We start from the raw sequence: 19,373 nt of genomic DNA, 5'->3' as shown, positions 1-19,373 counted from the left end.
GTCTAATTAATTATTTCCTTTATTTTGAATGAGCTATCCTGTTTTTGCTCCAAAGCCCATTCATTGGATGCTATGATTTCTCCAGTTGTACACAATATTTGGGTTTGACTAGATCTCCTTCCCTGAATAATAGTTTGTTGAGTGTTAAGTATGCTATAACTTTATTTTTTTTTTGGTCATTTTGAACCCAATGAAGACTCTGCATTCATAAGCAAGGAGTTCTTGTCGGGGAGTTGGCGTGGGGGTGGGGTAGGGAGCATGGGAGAAATTTTGAAGGACAAAGCTCATACCTGATACTTCCTTAATGTTTACATCCTTAACTATAAGGTACTCCACAATTTTTATTTTAAAAAAAAACTGAGGTGTTGGAGCAACTTGTGTGTACCTCAACTAACCTTACATTGAGTAGGTTTTTTATATTATATTCAAGGTGGATAACAATTCTCTATTAATTCTCAAGGGTTATCTTAAGCCTTTTAATTACTATAATATAAAAATTTAACCTCCTAACATTATAAAATTAATATCCCAAAAAGAAATGCCAACAATAAAATATTGACAGAACATGTCCTATTGTCTTTCTTGTCTTTCTCGTCTGGAGAAAGACACGTACAACGAGGTCCCAATAACACATATGAAGTTTGACTATAAGATCTACTTAAAAAATAATAGAAATGTGACTCAAAATTTAGTTCATTTGTCTAATTAATTGTCCCCTTTTAAATTAGCTGTCCAGCTTCAAAGCCCATTGGATGCTACGATTTCTCCAACTGTAGACAATATTATGGTTTGACTAGATTCTCCTCCCCTCAAAAAATAAAAAGCGTTCATTTTTTTAGTCATCTTGAACTCAATCTAGACTCTGCGTTTATTGGCAAGATGTGAAAAAAATGGAAGTCTCTAGCCTTACGACTTTCTTTGTCCATCATTTCTATACAAGAAAGCTGTCATTACTGTGTCAAAGGTACAATCATATAGCAACTACGATCATCAGTTTAGTGCTTACGTATTTAACTACAAGGTATTCCACATATTTTTTTCCCCCTCAAAACTAAAATATTTGTGTCAACTTTTTATATATATATAAAGAGGGGCTATGGAGGTTTGACTATTCTCTAATCCTCAGGGAACAGCTTAACTATTTGTTTTCTGCTTATGGTTATATATTATGAAAATGCTGAAAATACACGTGAAGCATATACAACTTTGGCCAAAAAAAATATATTGGTAGGAAACATACAAAAGAGATATGACTTGGATGCAAACAGAAACAAGTGGGTCTAACAAAAAAAAAATATAAAGCAAACACAGGTGAATTATGAAATTATATAGTTGAAAAGAAAGAAAAGCAGGTGGATTTTGTAATTATGTAGTTGTGGAAGAATATATATGTTTAAGTAGCGCACCACTCTTTAACTTGTTGAATGCACGTAATCTTTATATATATATATATATATATATATATATTACTCTACTTCAAACGTGTAAGACTCAAAGCAACATGCTCATCGGTTCAAGTATGAATTGGGTTCCCACTTGAGCTAACAACTAGTGGAATCATGGACACAGCAAAACAAACTGAACTACATGCATATAACAAACTTTAAAAATATCATATATCATATATATATAAACTGAACTACATGCATATAACTAACTTAAGAATATCATAGTTTAGTCAACCAAATATCTAGATTATAAATTGTGATCCTTTACCTGTAAGGGTAAAAATTAATGCTATTCTGACGCTCCTTTCACCATACATTCAGGAAAAAATCCATCTCTGAATATTAACAAAATAAAATTCCCTCTAAATGTAAAATAGTGTAGGTAATTCGAACTCCTAAGTTACATAAATGTAACCAAATATAGCTAACTTATCCCCAAAAAGATACTTGAGCATGTCTAATATGAAATCAGGATCCATCAAAGCTGTTAGTGGTGTTTACTTTCTTTATATGAACTCTTGACAATTTGTCTCATTTTTTTCTTCTTCTAATCATACTACTATTATATAAGTATGAACTCAACCGACACGGTTACATTTTATTTTCCTCTAATAGCTCTCTTTATTCAATTAATTAGACCTTTGTATTATTAATAAATTATGTCTATAGTGGTCAATTAAATTCTTGAAATTATTTGAATCAATTTAATTCTTAATTTCTCCATTTCTTATTTTTCAAAGAAATCATTTACAACCAAATGAATATGAAGAATTTCTCCCAAAAAACCAAGAAATGTTTATTGAAGAAGAAGAAACTACATGAAAAACTTTAATCAAAATCACGCGTTTAAAAGATAAACTTATGTTGAATTCTAATATTAATTGTTGTTAGTAAGTTCACTTATGCATAGGCCATTCAAATTCCATGGCCAATACATGGTGATTGATAAATACCTCGTGCATTTGCATGTGACACTTTTACTAGTATATATAAAAGGGTGAACTTGATGCCAAATGCTTCGGCACAAGCAGAGTCCAAAGGGCAATTTTTTGGTGATTGTTTCGATGCCTTGACCTCAAGCTACAACCGTGAACCACCGACTTTAGTTCCTACATTGATAAGAACCAAGGTATTATCATGTTCTTGGACTATAATATTACTCATAGGAAAGTCTGCATTTCTAAGGAAGCAGAAGGGCTTTTGGGGAATTACCAAAAAAAAAAAAAAAAAGGGCTTTTGGGGCTTTCTTTTGAATATTTAAACTTCAAACATTTGATGACATATTTCCCAACTGCTCCAGAATGATGCCCATGTTTAATAAAAATCAAAACAAGTGAATCTTCACAGCATTAAGACCTGAAGAATAGCATACTCATCTATCATAGTGAACAGTCCAGAGTAGGGAAAGCCTTAAATGCCATTAGTACCCAAATTCTGAATACAAGTTAAAAGGAAGCCTCATCTCCTTGGCAATTCTTATACTACAATGTTTAATAGAAACTTTTGCTTTCACCATATGGTGAAAACTCACAACACCCAAGAATTCAACAACCCCTACAGGGTTTAAGCATGGATTCCCATTTATGCCTTCAAGTAAACTTGGTACCTTGATGTAGTTGACAGATGCTTGTTTTCAGAAATTTGCAGGAACTTTCTGAAAGAATGTAATCCTGTGACCAAATGGAACTGATGTACAACAAATGTTTCTATGAGACTGATCTAAGAGTAATAATTTTTACAGTTCTACATATTTCTTTGTTTGTCAAAAAGGATCCCTGCTGAAGAAAAGTTTCCAGCACAAGACAACATATCTATTAGCGGTTGGTTCAGAACTAACCATAACCAACTTAAATTGATGTGCACTGAAAAATGAACTACAAGAAGAAAGAGTCATCTGCAATATAAAATAATGTGTCTGACCTCTCTCTCACTCAAAGACTTCTATTTACAGAGCTTCGAGTTACCGTGATGACTGAGGATTCGTGCTACAGTGAGGCTTATAAATATCGAATAAGCTCAACTGCAAACTTTCCCTTCTTTGTTGTGTTGATCTCTCCAACCTGCATGAAAGAATGATTATGAGGGAAGCTTCACCAGTGGTGTAAGGCTGGATCTAGCTTTCTTCAGGAGGTACTTAAGTATCGGGCCAGGAAATAATTGCCATTTAGCATTGGTGTGATCATAAGGGGTATGTATGACTGAGTTTCATATCTCACCTTCATCCGTCCTTTCCCACTAACTGAAACAACATCACCAGTTTTGAGTGCAGTTCCATTTTTGGTCACAGTATTCCAGTTGATGCGGACATCCCCAGTACTGAAAGAAATAGTTGTCAGGATCATCATGAATATTGGAATAGACTCCAGAAAAGTGTGGAACTCCAAATGTCTATGAATAGTGACTTCGGTGCGTCATACATAAGGCGTACCACAAAACAGCAACCATACTAGTACAAAACAACTGTATAGACCACATAGTAAATTTCTTTTTACTGCCTTCTTTAGTTTGGTCTCAAAAACGAGATATTTAAATGCTTGAATACAATGTGTACAATTGCTAGAATTCCTTGAGACCTAAGAGATCAAGTTTAAGTGGTACAATTTCAAATCTAATAGATCAATTAATTTTCCTCCCCAAAAGTTGCTCTCAGTTACTTTCTTTAGTGACAAGTGGTCAAATGCACATCACTCACTCAGAGCTTCAAGATTGGTCTAAGACACCTCAAGCCCTTTATGTCAACGAATGGGGCAAAAAATAACTCTAATATGCCTTAAATGTCAGTTTTAATGAAGAAAACTCTTATTAAAGAAACAACAATAGAATTTCAATGCACAAGTATTACAAACATGGTAATGAAATATCAATGAATGAACAGTCCAATGAAAACCACCATGTTCAGAACAGAAGGATGAAAATTTTAATTGTGTGTTTAAGAGAAGTTTTAGATTAAAAAAGTAATGATAAAGCAAGCTCCAAAATACATTTCTATTTTATTATAGAATTCCTTGAAGATGGACAAGAATTATACGATGTTTCAAATTTCAACAAATAAACCAATTCAAACAAGATCAATAATCCACAGAAGTAATAAAGTAAAAAAAAAATAGATTGACTCCTAGCAAAACACAGACCCCAAATATCTAAATGAACAGAAAAAGAAAAGCAACCGACTCTAACCACACCATGAGAAAGAAATACTATATGCTGATGCCCCAGCTCAAAAGCATCACATTCAGTATGGGAAATGGAATGGCAACTAAGGATCATCTGTTGAAGCTTGGAGAGAATAGCATCTTCCTTTGGAAATTGTTCTTATTACCTGTATTCCCCCTTCATAAGGAGCTGCTGTAAATTGGCTCACTGTGCATTATTTGTGGGGAAGGAAAAACTAGCAGTTTATGCTTTAGTAGTTACTGCAACCTATAAAGCCAATGAAGAGGAAAGATACTACTGGAAGAATCAGAAGCAACTATAGAAGAGAAAAGATTGTCAACATGGTACAGACCACCCTTCTCATGCCCCTCCTACCAAATGTCTTTATAGTCTACAGAGCCTAAAACACAGAAGGCAAGGGCAAAAGCATAATGAAAAGTTTAACGATTTAGTATTTTGACCCAGAAAGAAGATTTAAATGTAATTGAGACAATATGGAGTATAGAAGGCAAAGATAAAGATGAAATAGGAGTAAAAATACTACAGCCATATAAAAGAGCAGAAGTCCCAATAGAAAGAATAAACTAAAAGATGATGTTTAGTTTTATAAATGACTGATTGGTCGTATGACCCAGAATCAAAAGCCTAAGAAGTAGGAGACAACGAAGCAATAGTATTTTAGTCCCCTGTATGGGCTGATGTAGTACTAGATGAGGAAGTGGATGACTAAAGTAGATGGATACGGTTAAGTAACTGGGTAACCATGGAATGACTTAGTAGATGGATACGTTTTAAGCAACTGGGTAACCAACTCATCATCAGACACAATGTAGATCAACTACCTCGATGAAGCAGCATCAGTGCCATCTGATGACGCCAAGGCACCAACATTTGTCACTGAAGTATTAGATAGTTGTTGCACCAACTGAGGTTTACCATATTTAATCCAAACTTCTCAATTGTTAAACTTACCACTAGGCAAAATTGATGCTAGGCTTGGTCTATCTGTTGTCCACTACCTCTGCTAATGCTACTTCCTGACCTCCTGACCCAATAAACTCTTCCATGGCAAAAAGAACCATGAGAAACCGCAACAAAGCCGGAGTTATCCTTAGAAAGGAAGATAATCAAACCTCAATGAAATTACAGAGAGACAATCAGTTGAAAGCAACAAAATGTTCTGTTCATGAAGGAAACACTTCCGCCACCATCTGTTAATACTCCGCTGGTATAAAAAGTTCTTAATGCTAATTGAGTCCCAGGTTCCCCAATAACTATTTTCACTTCAGTATGCTGGACGTCGAACTTTTATAGGAGTGAAATTTGTAGGACCCCATATACATGGGCTAAGAAAAAATCAATTTCACATCATCCATATAAACTTGGCAGCAGTATGATAAAAATCAATTTCACATCATCCATATAAATTTGGCAGCAGTATGATACATAACATTTGCAGCATTTGATAAGTCATGTTGTTCCACAACCACATGAGAAGTTTATCATTTTCACCCATCAACCCATCATATTCTTGACATTCAGTAGAGGAAAGTTCTGACATTAAGTATTTCAATTTTCCCTTTGCACTGATATACACATCTATAACTTCTGCCCACAAAAGGTTGTGGATGTTTCTCACATTTAATTGCAATGACAATTATGTTAATGGAGACAATAGAAGACTTTGATCGCCCATTTAGTATAATCTGATAGGACCCTTGAATCAAACCCCCTGCTACTCTAATTATCAGCTCTTGACAGCGCTTAATTCCACCTGAAGTTCTGAACACTAGCTCTCGGCAGCACCCTGTACCTTAATCACTTTGACACAAACACACACAAACCCTGCAATTGAAAGCAATTGACAGGAAATGTAATGAGAAACACTTCAATTGATTCAGTACTGAAGTTGACTCAAACAACTATGATACAAGGATTCCCAGAACCCCCAAATACCCTATTCCATATGCCCGAAACCGAAGTCTTCCTCTCCCCGCAAGCAAGCTTGCCCCAAAAACACTAATTCAATCCCCTCTTTGCCCATTTCCTATGCCCACTAGTATAGACCCTGCAGTAATCAATAAATCCTAACTAACTACTTTCCACATAAGCCAATACACGAGTGGCTACTCGCCAATAGAAGCGGCCACTTGTCCTTGTCCTTTTGTGGCTGAATTTGTCCCCCACTCACATGGTTATGTTGGGATTGGTTCCCTACAACTCATCTACATCAACACTGTACAACCCCCCCCCCCAAAAAAAAAAAAAAAAAAAAAAAAAAGGAATGGTGTCCTAACAATACTTCACCCATTCAGTTTAATCTATCTTTCATCCAGCGTAGCCAACACCGCCAGCACCGTGCACCTCGCATCCCCCACCATGGCCATCCGGAGAGAGATGCATCCAGGGTCTTGTTTGATCAATGTATTCCTTTAAAACTCAAAGGGAAATACATATGACCGTCGCACAACCAGATGTGATGTATGGTGCAGAGTGTTTAACTCTTAAGAAGTACCATACAGATAAACTCAGTGTAGCAGAAACGAAGATGTTAAGATGAATGAATGGCAAAATTAGGAAGGACAAGTTAAGGAATGATCATATTAGAGCTGCTCTTGCAGTAGTTCTGATAAATGATAAGGTATGAGAAAGTCAATAAAGGTGGCACAACTGCGTTAAATGGAGACCTTTAAATACCTTTACATGGAAAAGTGATTTGATTGAGATCGAAGGAATTAAAATAACTAGAGGCAAACCCAAGATGACCTTGTATCTAGCATGGCCTCAAATAGAGCTAGCTAGAAGGCAAGGATCCATGCAACCAACCACATTTAGTTGGGAGAGGTTCTTTGTTGTTTTTTTTGTAATCATTATGATGTTCTCCTGGTAGTAATTTAGAAATCAATTTCCATTCTCTCATAAAAACTACTACTAAGATCACATCATGACTTAATAGGTGTCAAAAATATTGCCAAAATATGCTCCGTGTTCCATGTTCTGGATCACATTCTTGCTCTTTCCTTTCATATTGTCCATAAGGTAGCATAGAAAGTGTATCCCAGGAAGATCTGCATGCTTAACAAAGAAACGAAGGGTATTAAATGATGACGGTTCCCAATAACATAGTAAGGGAAGACCCATGTTAGACAAATAAGATGAAAACATGACACCAAATATCTGGGAAAACCACAAAATACTTTTTTTTTTTTTTTTTTCTTTTTCTTTCTTTGATCTCCACTAATTTTCTTACCTAAAGATATCACAAGTTTTTGTCTTCGGAGGGGCCCTCTGGAAATAGAGCTATTGTATTGATAAGGACAAGAAAAAAAATCTAAGCCAGGATAGAAGGACATAATTTCCAAGGAGAACAAGAGGAAAAGAAGCAACCAGGTTAAAATCCAAGAAATCACATCGAAATTTAAGTCCAAGATAGCTTTAAAAAAATATTAGTGTCATAAACCATTACCATACAAAAGCATGATGCAAGTAACAGCTATGGTATGAGATCTCGCAAGATATCTCGTTTTTTAAGAAGGCAAGACCAAATGAAGGGCGAGATTCCCACATCTCGCTCGAGATCTTGCCATATTTTACTAGAACTCTCAATTTTTGCCCCATTTTTGTGGATTTCAGCTAGATTTTCACTTGCAACTATTCTTAGCACATCTACAACACCAAAGGAAGATCAATCATTCTATGTTTGGCTTATGAACTTATGAGTTATGACTTATATAGAACTTTTAATGGTTGTATAATTTTATTATTCTATTCTCAAAAATCGAGATTGTGATACTCATATGGATGGAAGTTTGATGGCATTTAAGTTATTTGATGTATTTGATACACTTGCTTTTCATTTATATGCCTTAAAGGTTCTATATTACATGTTGTATAACCTTGCATTTCCCAGTCCTACAGTATTTCAATTTCACATTTAGGGTAGACTTAGAAGTCATACTTAGGGTTGTTTTCTCACAAATCCAAGTCCACCAATGTGTTCAAAAGGCCTAAATTAGGCCAACTACCAAGTTTGAGCCCAAATTGGACTCTAAAACCCACAGAGATGAGCCATCAAGTTGGCTCCAAAAAAAAAAGACCATATCTTGACGAGATCTCAGTTTCTGGAAGGGGCAGACCTTGCTCGAGAGCGAGATCTTAAACCCTGGTGTAGCAAGAAAAATCCAACTTCACTTCTTTTATTTTGACTTCTTTCCCTTTTCGGTTGTGGGGTGAGGGGAGGGGAAAATAAGACAGAGATCCAACCTAGTGGAAAAGGTAATACCTGATCAGGTCAACTAGTTTTGAACGTGAAATTTTAAATCCAGCACTAGCTAGAGCATCAACCCTCAAAGATGCTTCAATGGCCTTAAATGATTTTGTCCTACAAAGGTTAGCAACAATGAGCAGTTTTTAGCAGAACAGGGTAAAATTATATTACAGATGAAAAACTAAATCAACAATATAAATATCCAGAGCAGTTAGCCAAATAACAAATTCAGACCTTGGTGGCTCATATTCTAAAGCAAGCAAGGGTATCTTTGCACAAGAGACTGGGACATTGCCAACCTACACAAGGAACATATATTAAAAATGATAATTTTAGGATATATTATTTCTACATAAACATGACCCTATCAGCTTTCAGAAATAAACTTCCACAAAGAATTCATCTCATTCATTAGCCTTGAAGATTACATCACAAACGAAGATCACACACGCACATATATCCCACCCCTTTTCTTTAAATGGATTTATCATATCATTTGAAGTTATAAATCCTTAAGAATTCTTCAATATAATAAAAAACGATGGTATATGATGACAATAACTGTCGACATTTCTGTACTACTTAGGTGAGGACTTCAATTCTTGAAACTTTAATAAATAAATATACATTCATTAGGTGAAAACCTATGTGATAGTCGGGGGGGGGGGAGACACAGCACCTCACAGCCTACTAGGATCTGCAAGCCTGCAAGTAAGAACCTAATCCCCAGGCAACAACAAGAGATGTTTCTTGGGGTATCCAAAACCAGGGTATAAGGAAGCAATTCAAGCAACAAGGGTCTAGAAGAGACATCAAAGGATGGCATTCCCAAATCAAGTCCAAGTTGGGGGTGCACCTCCTAAGATTCCACTCCCAACAGATGGGAGAAATGGTAGCCCCAAATGCTAACTTGACAACAATGTGACAAATAGAAGAGCCTGGGAAAGATCTCAAAATCCACAACCAATCTCTTGAAAACCTAAAAGAACATCTAGAGCAAGGTCAAATCGAGGGGTAACAATGGTCAGAAAGAACTGAAAGAAGGCCCAAGCCCACCAGCAACATGCAGCACTGCCAGGGGGGGCGAACTCTTACAGGGGTATTTTGGTCATTATCGACCCCTAGTTTGAGCCCAAATTAGTGATTGATTAATTACAAATATTTTGGAGAACCTTTATCTACTTTTATTTTGTTGTTTGGAGTCTTAGTAGTCAAGTTATGGAAGTGTTCATGGAACTAAACCCCCCACCTCAACATGATGGCAAAGATCCTAGAGTTAAAAACTGAGCAAGAAGACTAGAGAAGAAGCAGCATTTTCTATACCAGAGTTAAAGTTGGTAGATTCCTGGCCCAAACGATGGTTGACAGTGGCAGCAGTGTCAACGCTGTCTCAGAGAACTTTATCAGGAGAACTAGGCTCAAGACTGAAAGGCACCCTCAACCATACAAGGTCTTTCTCCTTAACAGTGCCAGAATGGAAGTCAACATCAGATGCCTAGTACCAGTAAGCTTACATTCCTATTCCGAAGAGATAATGATAATGCAATGTGGTCCCCATGAAGATCTCTGACATCATCCTAGACAAGCCTTGGCTCTTTCATAATAATGTCACGATCACCAGCAGAGAGAACAAGCACATTTCAACACAAGAGTCAGAAAATCATCTTCCTGCCTTTAAACCTTATAGAGGAAGCAAAGAAGCAAGTTCTCAGAACCAACCAAAAGAATGCCAATACAAACCCCACTCCTAGTGGTACCACCCAGGAAGTGCATATCAAAGATTTCAAGAGAATTGAACCAAGACAAGCAAGGACCAATCATTCATCGGGGATGAATGGTTTCAACTTTCAAGAAGGGAAGAGCTGATGTAACTAGGGTCAGCAGGCCCAAGAAGGCCCGAAATTTGGGCCCAAAATCAGGCTTGCACAACAGGGCTGGCCGAATGGCCTAAGGCGTATTTTAGTCATTTCTACACCCTCCTTGGGGTCTCATTGGTACAGTTAGATTCTGTGTGTTGCAAGGAGTCTAGATCTAATTTTCTGTTTTTAGTTGATCATGCCATGGTCAACTTATTAAAGAGTCTTAGTTTAAGTGGGATTCCTAGTTGGAAATTATCTTCCCCTAGATAATATTTATTTTAATTGTTAATTTTTGTAGTCCTTAAGAGATCACCCCTTCCCTTTTTTAGTTGTTGGTGTATTAGTAAAGTTGTTATTTAGTTGTTAGTTTTAGAGGATTTCCAATCCGAATCCAATTTGGGTCCAAGTTTGTTAGTCAAGCAGTTTGAGTTCAAGTGTCGGTCCTTTTTCTAATTGGCTATAAAAGAGAGCCACCCCCTCTTGTAACCCTTAGATTGGATCAATAAAAACTGAAGAGCATTGAAGCAATTGGAGTCGTGGGATTCCCACAGCTGAGTGTGAGCTTTCAGCAAGTCTTCTTCAATCTCCTTCAACCTCTCAAGTCTGCAGCAGCCTAGTAAGAGTGTTCCAGCCCACTACCCAGCAAGTTCAATCCTAATCCCTCCCCCTATCCTGACCCCAACCTTGGCGCAAGGCCGTCCAAGAGTGGTCACGAGGGAGGGGGATGGTCCAAATAGGATTAGTTCTCAGAAGGTGAGATAAACTCAATTAACCCATACAAAATCATGCTTGGTGGTAATTTTCCGAATGAGTTTCATCAGGCTAGCATTATTATAGCTTTTGATTCCATGAATGCCAACGCTGTCTTTGGATTTTGGGCAACAAACAACTGCCAACTTATGGGAAATGGGAGAACTCTTGGTCCTTCCATAAGAAGGCACTGAAAAGGTCTTCCATGGCTCTGATAGTGGCTTTGGGGATAGAGAAGATGCCACACCAGTAAAGGTAGGAGCATTAGAGGACCAATTCAATTAGAACAACTCTACCAACAAAAAAAAGGAGCTTGCCCTTCCAGAGCTAGAGTCTCTAACGAATGAGATCAAGCATCGAGGTGCAATGATGGTTGGTGAGCCTCCCAAGGATAAGGGACAGCCCTAAGTAAACAACAGGACGAGAAACAAGAGGAAAACTTGAGAGGTGAAGGAGGGAGGCCTTGATGGAATCAAAAACCCTCGCCAAGAAAAGGTGGGAATTTCTCAATATTAATCGAATGAGCAAAGATAGACTCAAAAAAATAGAGAAGGGGGGGGATTAGAAGAAATAGAAGAGGGTTGGCCCTATAGAAGATCATAAGATCATCCACGAAGGCAAGGTAGCTCAGATTGAGAGATTTGCATTTGGGAATTGGGGAGATAAGATGTTGATGAATGTTGGATAAGATGATTCTAGAGAGAAATTTCAAGGCAAGGCAAAAGAGGAACAGGACAACCTTAGTGAATACCCATATTAGAAGGGAAATAGCTAGCAAAGAACCATTGATGATGATGAAGAAGAGAGGAGATCCAAACCTCAATCCAGTGAATAGAAGTGGGGGAAGGAACCCATCTAAGAGAGGATACCATAGATAAAATCCCAATAGAATGAATTAAAAGTTTTGTGCATACCAATCCTCATGATGCCTGCAAGGGAGTGGGCTTTGCAGTCAAACCCTTTGACAGTCTCAACATAGAGAAGAATGTTATTGGCAAAAGTCCTCCCAGAGATGAGAAAGTCGACTAGTTTTGGTTGAAAAGGGAGAGGCCATCTTGAGGAGTTGGCAAGGATTTTGGCTATGAACTAATAAAGAAGGTCACAAAAATAGATTGGAGGAAAGTCCAAGAGGGAGAAGGCACCCAGCTTCTTAGAGATCAGGTAAAGGAAGGTAGGGTTAATACAAGAGAGTTAGGAGGGGTTAAAAGGGAAACTTTGAATGGCCTTTTTAAGGACATCATGGATTAAGTCCCATTGGGCCTTGAAGAACCCCCTACTAAACCCATCCAGACTAGGGGGATCTATTGAGCTCATGGGAATTGATGGTAGAAAGGAATTCATTTGAGTTGGAACCCAAGAGCAAAGGAGTACAGAACAAGCAAGAAGGGGGGGGGGGGGGGGAGGGGGAAACCACTTCATGTTTGATATTAGGGACATCGGTGATCCAAACCCTATTACTAAAGAGGAGCAAGGGGATGGAACTGTTGTTGCGAGCTTTGAGAAAGCAGTGGGAGGAGTTTTTGGAGTTGCCAAGCTTAAGCCATTTGATTCTAGACTTTTGGCAGTAAAAGCTTTCCTCTTAGAAGCAGGGAGCCAAGGTCGACAAAGAGGGATCTTTCTTCATTGGCAAGAGAAGGGTTGTGGAGGTTAGAGCGAAAGAGAGTCTAGACATGAGAAAATTGGAGCAGGAAGAGGTCACCTAAGAAGAGATATTGCTGAAATATCTAGAATTCCAAGACTTTAGAGCAAGGATAGAGTTGCTGCAATTTCTAGCAAAGGTGACAAGGGAGAAGGAGAAGCAGCAAACGGACTTGTCCCCGCATCACAAACAATGGAGATGAAAGAAGAACAAGAGGACCACATAAGAATTTGAAGGGTTGGGGCCAAAAGAGGAGAGGGATTGAATATAGAGATGGAAAGCTGGAGTGGTCAGAGAGACTGGGAAGAAGGCGGCATAGGAGGAAGGGAAAAGGTTGAGCAAAGCTTCACTAACAAGAAAACAATCCAACAGAAAGGTGATACGGCATCTCTCTAATTTTTTCAGGTCAAAAGGTGGCCTAACCATTGAAGATTTATCATAGCTAGGTCCTCAGTACAATCATCAAAGACTATAATGAGGGACGGAATACAGAAGAAAGAAGGATAAAGAGTATAGAGGAAAGAAGGGAAAATCTGAAAAGAATTAGACTAAAAGAAGGGCAAGATGGAGAAGAACACTCATACGAAGAAGAGAAGAGAAGAGAGAGAGGAGAGAGATAAGAGAGGCCGCAAATGCCCAACGCTAAAGCTTCAATGCATCTTTTTTTCTCCCTCCAAAAGTCCTCTTCTTTTTTCTTTTTTTCTTTTTTTCTTTTTTTTTTAAACTACAACGTTGGCTAAAGTTTTACAAGAAATAGAAACTTAGTAGACTGAAAATAAAAACTAATATCCTTGTAAGTTGTAACTAGTAAAAACTAATATCCTTGTAACTAGTGACAATAGAATCTTGCGAAAAGAGAAACTAATTAAAATTAGGAACTACTAGGCTTTATATTTCAACCACATAAATAACTAAAATAGAAACTAAACCAATGTCCTAATCCCCCAAGAATAAAATCTTCATGTAATTCTGATCTTGGGCCCCACAAAATCCTATATGAATATTCCCAATATGCCAAAAATGGGCTTTGACACTGTTCATGTGAACAGTGTTTTGGCTTCTTTTTGGCATTCTAAAAGACCATCTGAATTGAATGGGTTGCCTTGAGCTAGCCTGGTCCATTGCTGTTCACTTGATCCCAGTTCCATGCTAGTTGTCCTACATCAAATTGTAATAGCACCTGGAGTCAAGAGAGCCATTGATTTTTTTATAGCTGAAGCCAACCACATTGTAATCACCACCAATGCCCCAAGGAAGAGAGCTAGCGGGGGAAGAAAGGAGTTAAGGTCATTTGGAGAATGGTTGTAATTGGAGGACTATGAGGGAGCAATAAGAAGAAGCAATGTGATAGGCATTGTCACAAAGGAGTCGGGTTTCCAAGGGGGCACAAAGTGAAGCCTTAGAGGACTTAATGGCAACTTTCAAGTCCACTAAAGTGCCAAACATGAGAACTATGTCTTTGATGAGAAGATGCACAACCACACTGAGGATCGACTAGGGAGGGGGGATACCGAAGTTATCCCCATCGAAGATTGAAGATCCGATACAGGGTCTCAAACAAGCAGTCTCCAAGGGGGGTTTCAAACATGTTTGCATCAATAAAGGAGATAAAGTCAAAGCCCAATGAGGGATTGGGAGAGAGATCCAAGATAAGAACCAGAGGGTGGGGGGAGGTTAGGAATGATCTAAAGAGAACCAAGTTAGAGATTCCAAGTCACCAAGACAAGAGAGACCAATAGATTTACCCCAGTTTGGTTCAAATGGCCAAAGGAGAAAGAGGAAGTAGTGGCATACATGGGGGGTGCACGTGAAGGGGGGACTGATGGAATGATATGAGAAGTTTGAAGCAAGTGGGGGTGGGTGGTGGGGTCCACAAGGATGTGTTGGGTTTGATTATAAGAGAGTGATAAGAGACAAAAGGTGAGGTAATGTAAGGAAGATTCATATCACAAAGGGAGAAAGGATGATGTGATGGTGGCAGGGCAATCATGGAGAGGTATGCAGATCTGAAGGTTGTAGGGATAAAGCAAGGTTAGGAGGTGGTGCAAACCAGAGACCCAAGGCCAAGAACATAAATGACAGAGGAGATGGGAGCAGCATCTGGAGTAGGGTGCTATCACAGTAGGTAAGGGGGGAAATCGAGGAGCTTGGATCTTCAATAGGACCAGCATGCAAAGTCAATGGGATGCCTGGAACTATTAGGCCAAAGAATTAAGCAGTAAGTAAATTTGATGATGCAGTGACAAAAGCAGAAGGGTATCCATTGCAGGCAAAGGGGCAAACCAATGAATCAACCTGCCATTGGGAAGATGGAAGGAATCTTGGGGCTCATTCAAAGGCAAGCTGGCCATGCGCACAGCATCAGCGGTGTCAGAATCTCCTGCAACCATGGCTAGGAGGATGTGAACCATCACAAGAGTTCATGGAAGCAGGATAACAAGAAGATCCAGGCATTGATTGAGTTGCCAACAGAGTTGCGGGCTAGTTGTAAGCAGCGGCTTGCTATGCTGGCTCTACAAGGGGGTCATCCATGTCCAGAGGGTGGCAACTGCAGGGGACTCAACAGTGATGACATTTTTAGCAGTGAGCTAGGTATGATATGCATTTGCGCACAAGACAGTATTATGGCCAAAGCATTTACAATGGCAGTAGTGGGGAGGAAACCACTCATACTTCACCTATTCCTCGAAAATGTAGCTGTCATCGCTTCAATTGAGACCAATGTAGGAGGAGGTGAAGCTGCAGAGAAATCAAGGCAAATCCAAGCAAAGGATAGCCAGTCCGTCTGCAGCGATTGTTGAAGTGAAGGGGTGAGCCAAGGACATCCGATTTTGCTCAAGCAATCTGCATTCCAAAGCTCAAGAGTGAAGCCTGGCAAGGTGATCCAAAGAAGTAAGGAGTCGAAATCGATTTTTTGGATGAAGACTCTCATTAACAGATAAAAATGGGTTTGTCACCCAGCCAAGGAGCTCCATGAAATCCCTTTACTTTGGCATTGAAGGAGGAGGACTTAAAGAAAAATTTTAATTGGCAAGAAGGTAAGTGTCCAAATAGCATTGACACTCGCTGCTTGGAGAAAGAGGACTTTACAGCATTGAAAGAAGCGTGGAGGCCAAGGAATTGGCCGACCAGGGTGTGATTCCAGTGTCGTGTACCAGCTAGGTTCAAGGGCTGAAGCACTGCAATGGGCACAAATGGAAGAGCCATTAATCGTTTGGGGGAGTGGAGCAAAAGGTGAGGCCAGAAACTATCCAGGGGGGGGGGGGGGTTGTTGGATTTGGATGGTGAGAAGAGGCAGAACCAAGGTCTGGTTTCAGCAGGGGGTGGTTGGAGAGGGGAGGAGAGGAGAGGATAAGGGATGGTAGCAGGGTTCATTGAGTAAACTTACTGGAAGGAGGGAGAGTTGACAACTCATGTTAGCATATTACCAACAACAGATCCTTTGTTTGACCCTAAACTGAATCAAAATCTAGTTATTGCTTTTATTACCTATCCTGGAAATGAGGCGCCTCCATTTCATGAAATTCAAAACCACAATTTGGCCAAAAACACACTAAGGATGTAGAACAATTGGGCCTAATTCAATCCACATAATATAAGTTTATTAAAACTTAAGTTTTAACTATCCTAGATGGCAGACCTTGGCATAGTGGTAAGATTGCTCCTATGTGATCAAGTGGTTGTTAGTTCAAGTTACAAAATAGCTTCCCCACACAGCAGGGTGAGGCTCCATACATTATGACACTCTGACCCATCCCTAAGCCCTACAGTGTTGGGAGCCTCATCACTGGGTACGACCTATATGAAAGTTAAGAATAGTTTTCCTGCATTATTTTCCATACAAATGTAAAGTATTTATACTAACAATAACACACTGGAAAAAGACCTACCTTATCCAATGACAAAATAATAAACTCAACAAGTTCTGGATCTATAAGAATCTGAGCCCCTTTGTCTCCCTGGAAAACATGAACAAAGGATCAATTAAAAGATCTTCATCGAGGATAATTCTGAAAGATAAAAAAAGAGCATCACAGACTCTCGTACTAGAAAAATGCTTTGTAGGCCAACCAAAGACAAATGAAAAATTAAATCAAATTAGATAAGCGAAAGAAAATTTTGTTATCAGATAAAAGACATTGGTGGACCAGCTAACATTTTGAGTGTTCTATGAGATGATGACAGTTATTCCTGCCTCTATTGCATGTGCATCAGGCTTCTGATTTTCCCTCATAAAAAAGGGCATATCTGGTGCAGAAAACACCAGCAACCGCGGGGTTTAGGAGGGTCATAAATGTCCACAACCTTACCCTTGATTTTCCCTCACAGATTTTAATATGATGCATATAATTTAAGCTCTGCTTATCACACTAATCAAATTCCAAGAGGGTTAAGCATGAAAATTCTGAAACCCTTGCCGTGACATAGCCATGTTGAGCAGAGTAAAGCTTAACATCTTCTGAGGGGACAATGAATGTGGTTACATTCATACCCACTATCAAGACTGATTTTCAAACTATACATTCGCTTATCTTTTTAAAACAAAGTTTGTAATCTGCATAATTGATTGAAAATTTAACCTGCAAGAGAATATCTCCAAGCTTCTCCCTTGCAATCCCTGTACCAAGAATTGAACCTAGGAAGTCACCATGAGAACAAGGTTGAAAGCCAAAATTTCCTGCGACACTGGAAGGAACAACCGTTCAGCTTTGGGAGACAAAATCCAATTGAACCAAAGCAAAGTCCAAAATATTGCATTGCAGACCTTAATGCAGCAACAATATCTGGATCAGTGGTCATTGCTTCAATATGTCCAACTGAAAGCCGACAACGTTCAGCCTAGTACCCATGGCAAACAAATGAATGAAATCTGTTATCACAAAAAGAAATTGACAGTGATACTACATAAAACTAAGAATGCATATTTAAAGCTTTGGATAAAGTGGACCAAAAGTTATTGTTTCAACCTGTGGGTATCCTCCCTGAGCTACTGCTTTAATATCGGCCAATTTCTCCAATGCAAGCATTGACTCCTTCAGAATGGGTGGGGTAAGAAAATTTGTATGGAGAACTTCCTTTCTGGATGATGCCCGTCTTGCCTTAAGAATTTAGAAGGCCAAATTAAGACTCATCTCAAATAGTAAAATGAAATGAGTAGAAAATTTCAGGGTCACCCCAGTGGTTACAATTTAAATCACTGAGAAAGCATTCATCTGTTGCACTATTTAAATTAACATTTCCATCATTGACTGTCTTTTTCACATGGATACGTAGGCCCCGAGGATACCTGAATTCATGACCTCTTAATTATGAGTTGTTCGTCTTTCCAACTGAGCTAACCCCTTAGGATAATCAACCACTTATTGACTGCTTTTTTTTAAATGGAAACGATTCTTATGACCTGACCCAGAACTTTCTTTGGTTTTTCTTTCCCCTTAGGTGATGGGAAAAAGGGGGCAGGGGTGATGTTTCTTATTGCTTGCCAGGATTACGCTTCATACAGACAAAAGAAACACCATTTGAGATTAAAAGACACAATATTCGGTTCAAAAGAAAAAACCCCAGAATTGAATATTTACCACTGAGATATGCATATACCATTTCAAGAATATGCCTCACAGCCTCTATTGCATTCTTATCCCCTACTCCTTGAAACAAAGCGTCGGTGTCCTCCCATTTCTTAGCATTGGGGAGACTACATATACCTGCAACTATTTGAAATCAATTTGACCATGAAATATGAGTTTTTTTTCCCTTCCTTGTTTTGCAGTTACCAGAGATTACATACCTGAAGAATTCCAAGGTGGTGTTACGAAACCAACAGAGCGATGTATTATTCCATAATGGGAGAGCTTATGACTCTGGATGGGTCGAAGTTCTATAACTGCCTTTATTGCTCTCCTGATAATCGCCGGAGATGCAAAGCTATACGCTGCCATTCCCCGTGAGTTGCATGCCAAGAAGAAGAAAAAACTGCTAGTCGAAAGTAGATAGAAACAATCCCTCTACTTTTTCTGCTCGAAAAATTGAGGCTTCGTCTCTTCGAGCCTCTCAGGCTTGTGTGGAAATAAGGGCAAAAGTGGAATAGAATTACGAGGTGGAAAACTGAACCCGGAGAGGAATAGAACTGAGGGCAAAAGTGGGAATAAGAAAACAGTAGAAACCATCAAGGAAATTTTCAATGTCACCTTTTAATTATTCAATTTATCAGTTAGATCCCTACTATTATCACAATCGTCCATTCATCCCCAAATATC

General features: G+C 38.7%; 1 protein-coding gene across 2 annotated transcripts; it reads right to left on the bottom strand.

The window, feature by feature from the left end:
* Window positions 1–2,693: 2,693 nt before the first annotated feature.
* LOC149004817 (RNA-binding S4 domain-containing protein) lies at window positions 2,694–19,359 on the bottom strand. Of its 2 annotated transcripts, none has more exons than XM_089169333.1 (10): window positions 18,905–19,359; window positions 18,715–18,827; window positions 18,084–18,215; window positions 17,882–17,955; window positions 17,697–17,802; window positions 17,007–17,075; window positions 9,103–9,167; window positions 8,884–8,982; window positions 3,665–3,764; window positions 2,694–3,508 (listed from the first exon to the last, which is right to left on the bottom strand). In XM_089169333.1, the coding sequence occupies exons 1-10, from the start codon at window positions 19,053–19,055 to the stop codon at window positions 3,446–3,448; spliced, it is 972 nt and encodes a 323-aa protein (XP_089025459.1). In that variant the 5' UTR covers window positions 19,056–19,359; the 3' UTR covers window positions 2,694–3,445. The 2 variants fall into 2 exon arrangements, with proteins under 2 accessions (XP_089025459.1, XP_089025460.1); XM_089169334.1 differs by having other exon boundaries at window positions 18,715–18,821.
* Between the last annotated feature and the right edge of the window lie 14 nt (window positions 19,360–19,373).

Source organism: Hakea prostrata, chromosome 9 (genome assembly GCF_041222555.1).
Source record: "Hakea prostrata isolate BN-2017 chromosome 9, UWA_Hpros_2, whole genome shotgun sequence".
NCBI classification, from domain to species: Eukaryota; Viridiplantae; Streptophyta; class Magnoliopsida; order Proteales; family Proteaceae; genus Hakea; species Hakea prostrata.
Note: the sequence above shows the minus strand (reverse complement) of the source record. Positions and strands in the feature narration are given on the sequence as shown.

What these genes read in the sequence shown, in the direction of transcription:
- LOC149004817 (XM_089169333.1), bottom strand. Translation starts at nt 19,055, where the DNA reads ATGGCAGCGTATAGCTTTGCATCTCCGGCGATTATCAGGAGAGCAATA. An exon ending in GATATTGTTGCTGCATTAAG is followed by an intron (nt 17,803 to 17,881) that starts GTCTGCAATGCA and finishes TGTTCCTTCCAG; the next exon opens with TGTCGCAGGAAATTTTGGCT. An exon ending in TTATTTTGTCATTGGATAAG is followed by an intron (nt 9,168 to 17,006) that starts GTAGGTCTTTTT and finishes TTCCTTGTGTAG; the next exon opens with GTTGGCAATGTCCCAGTCTC.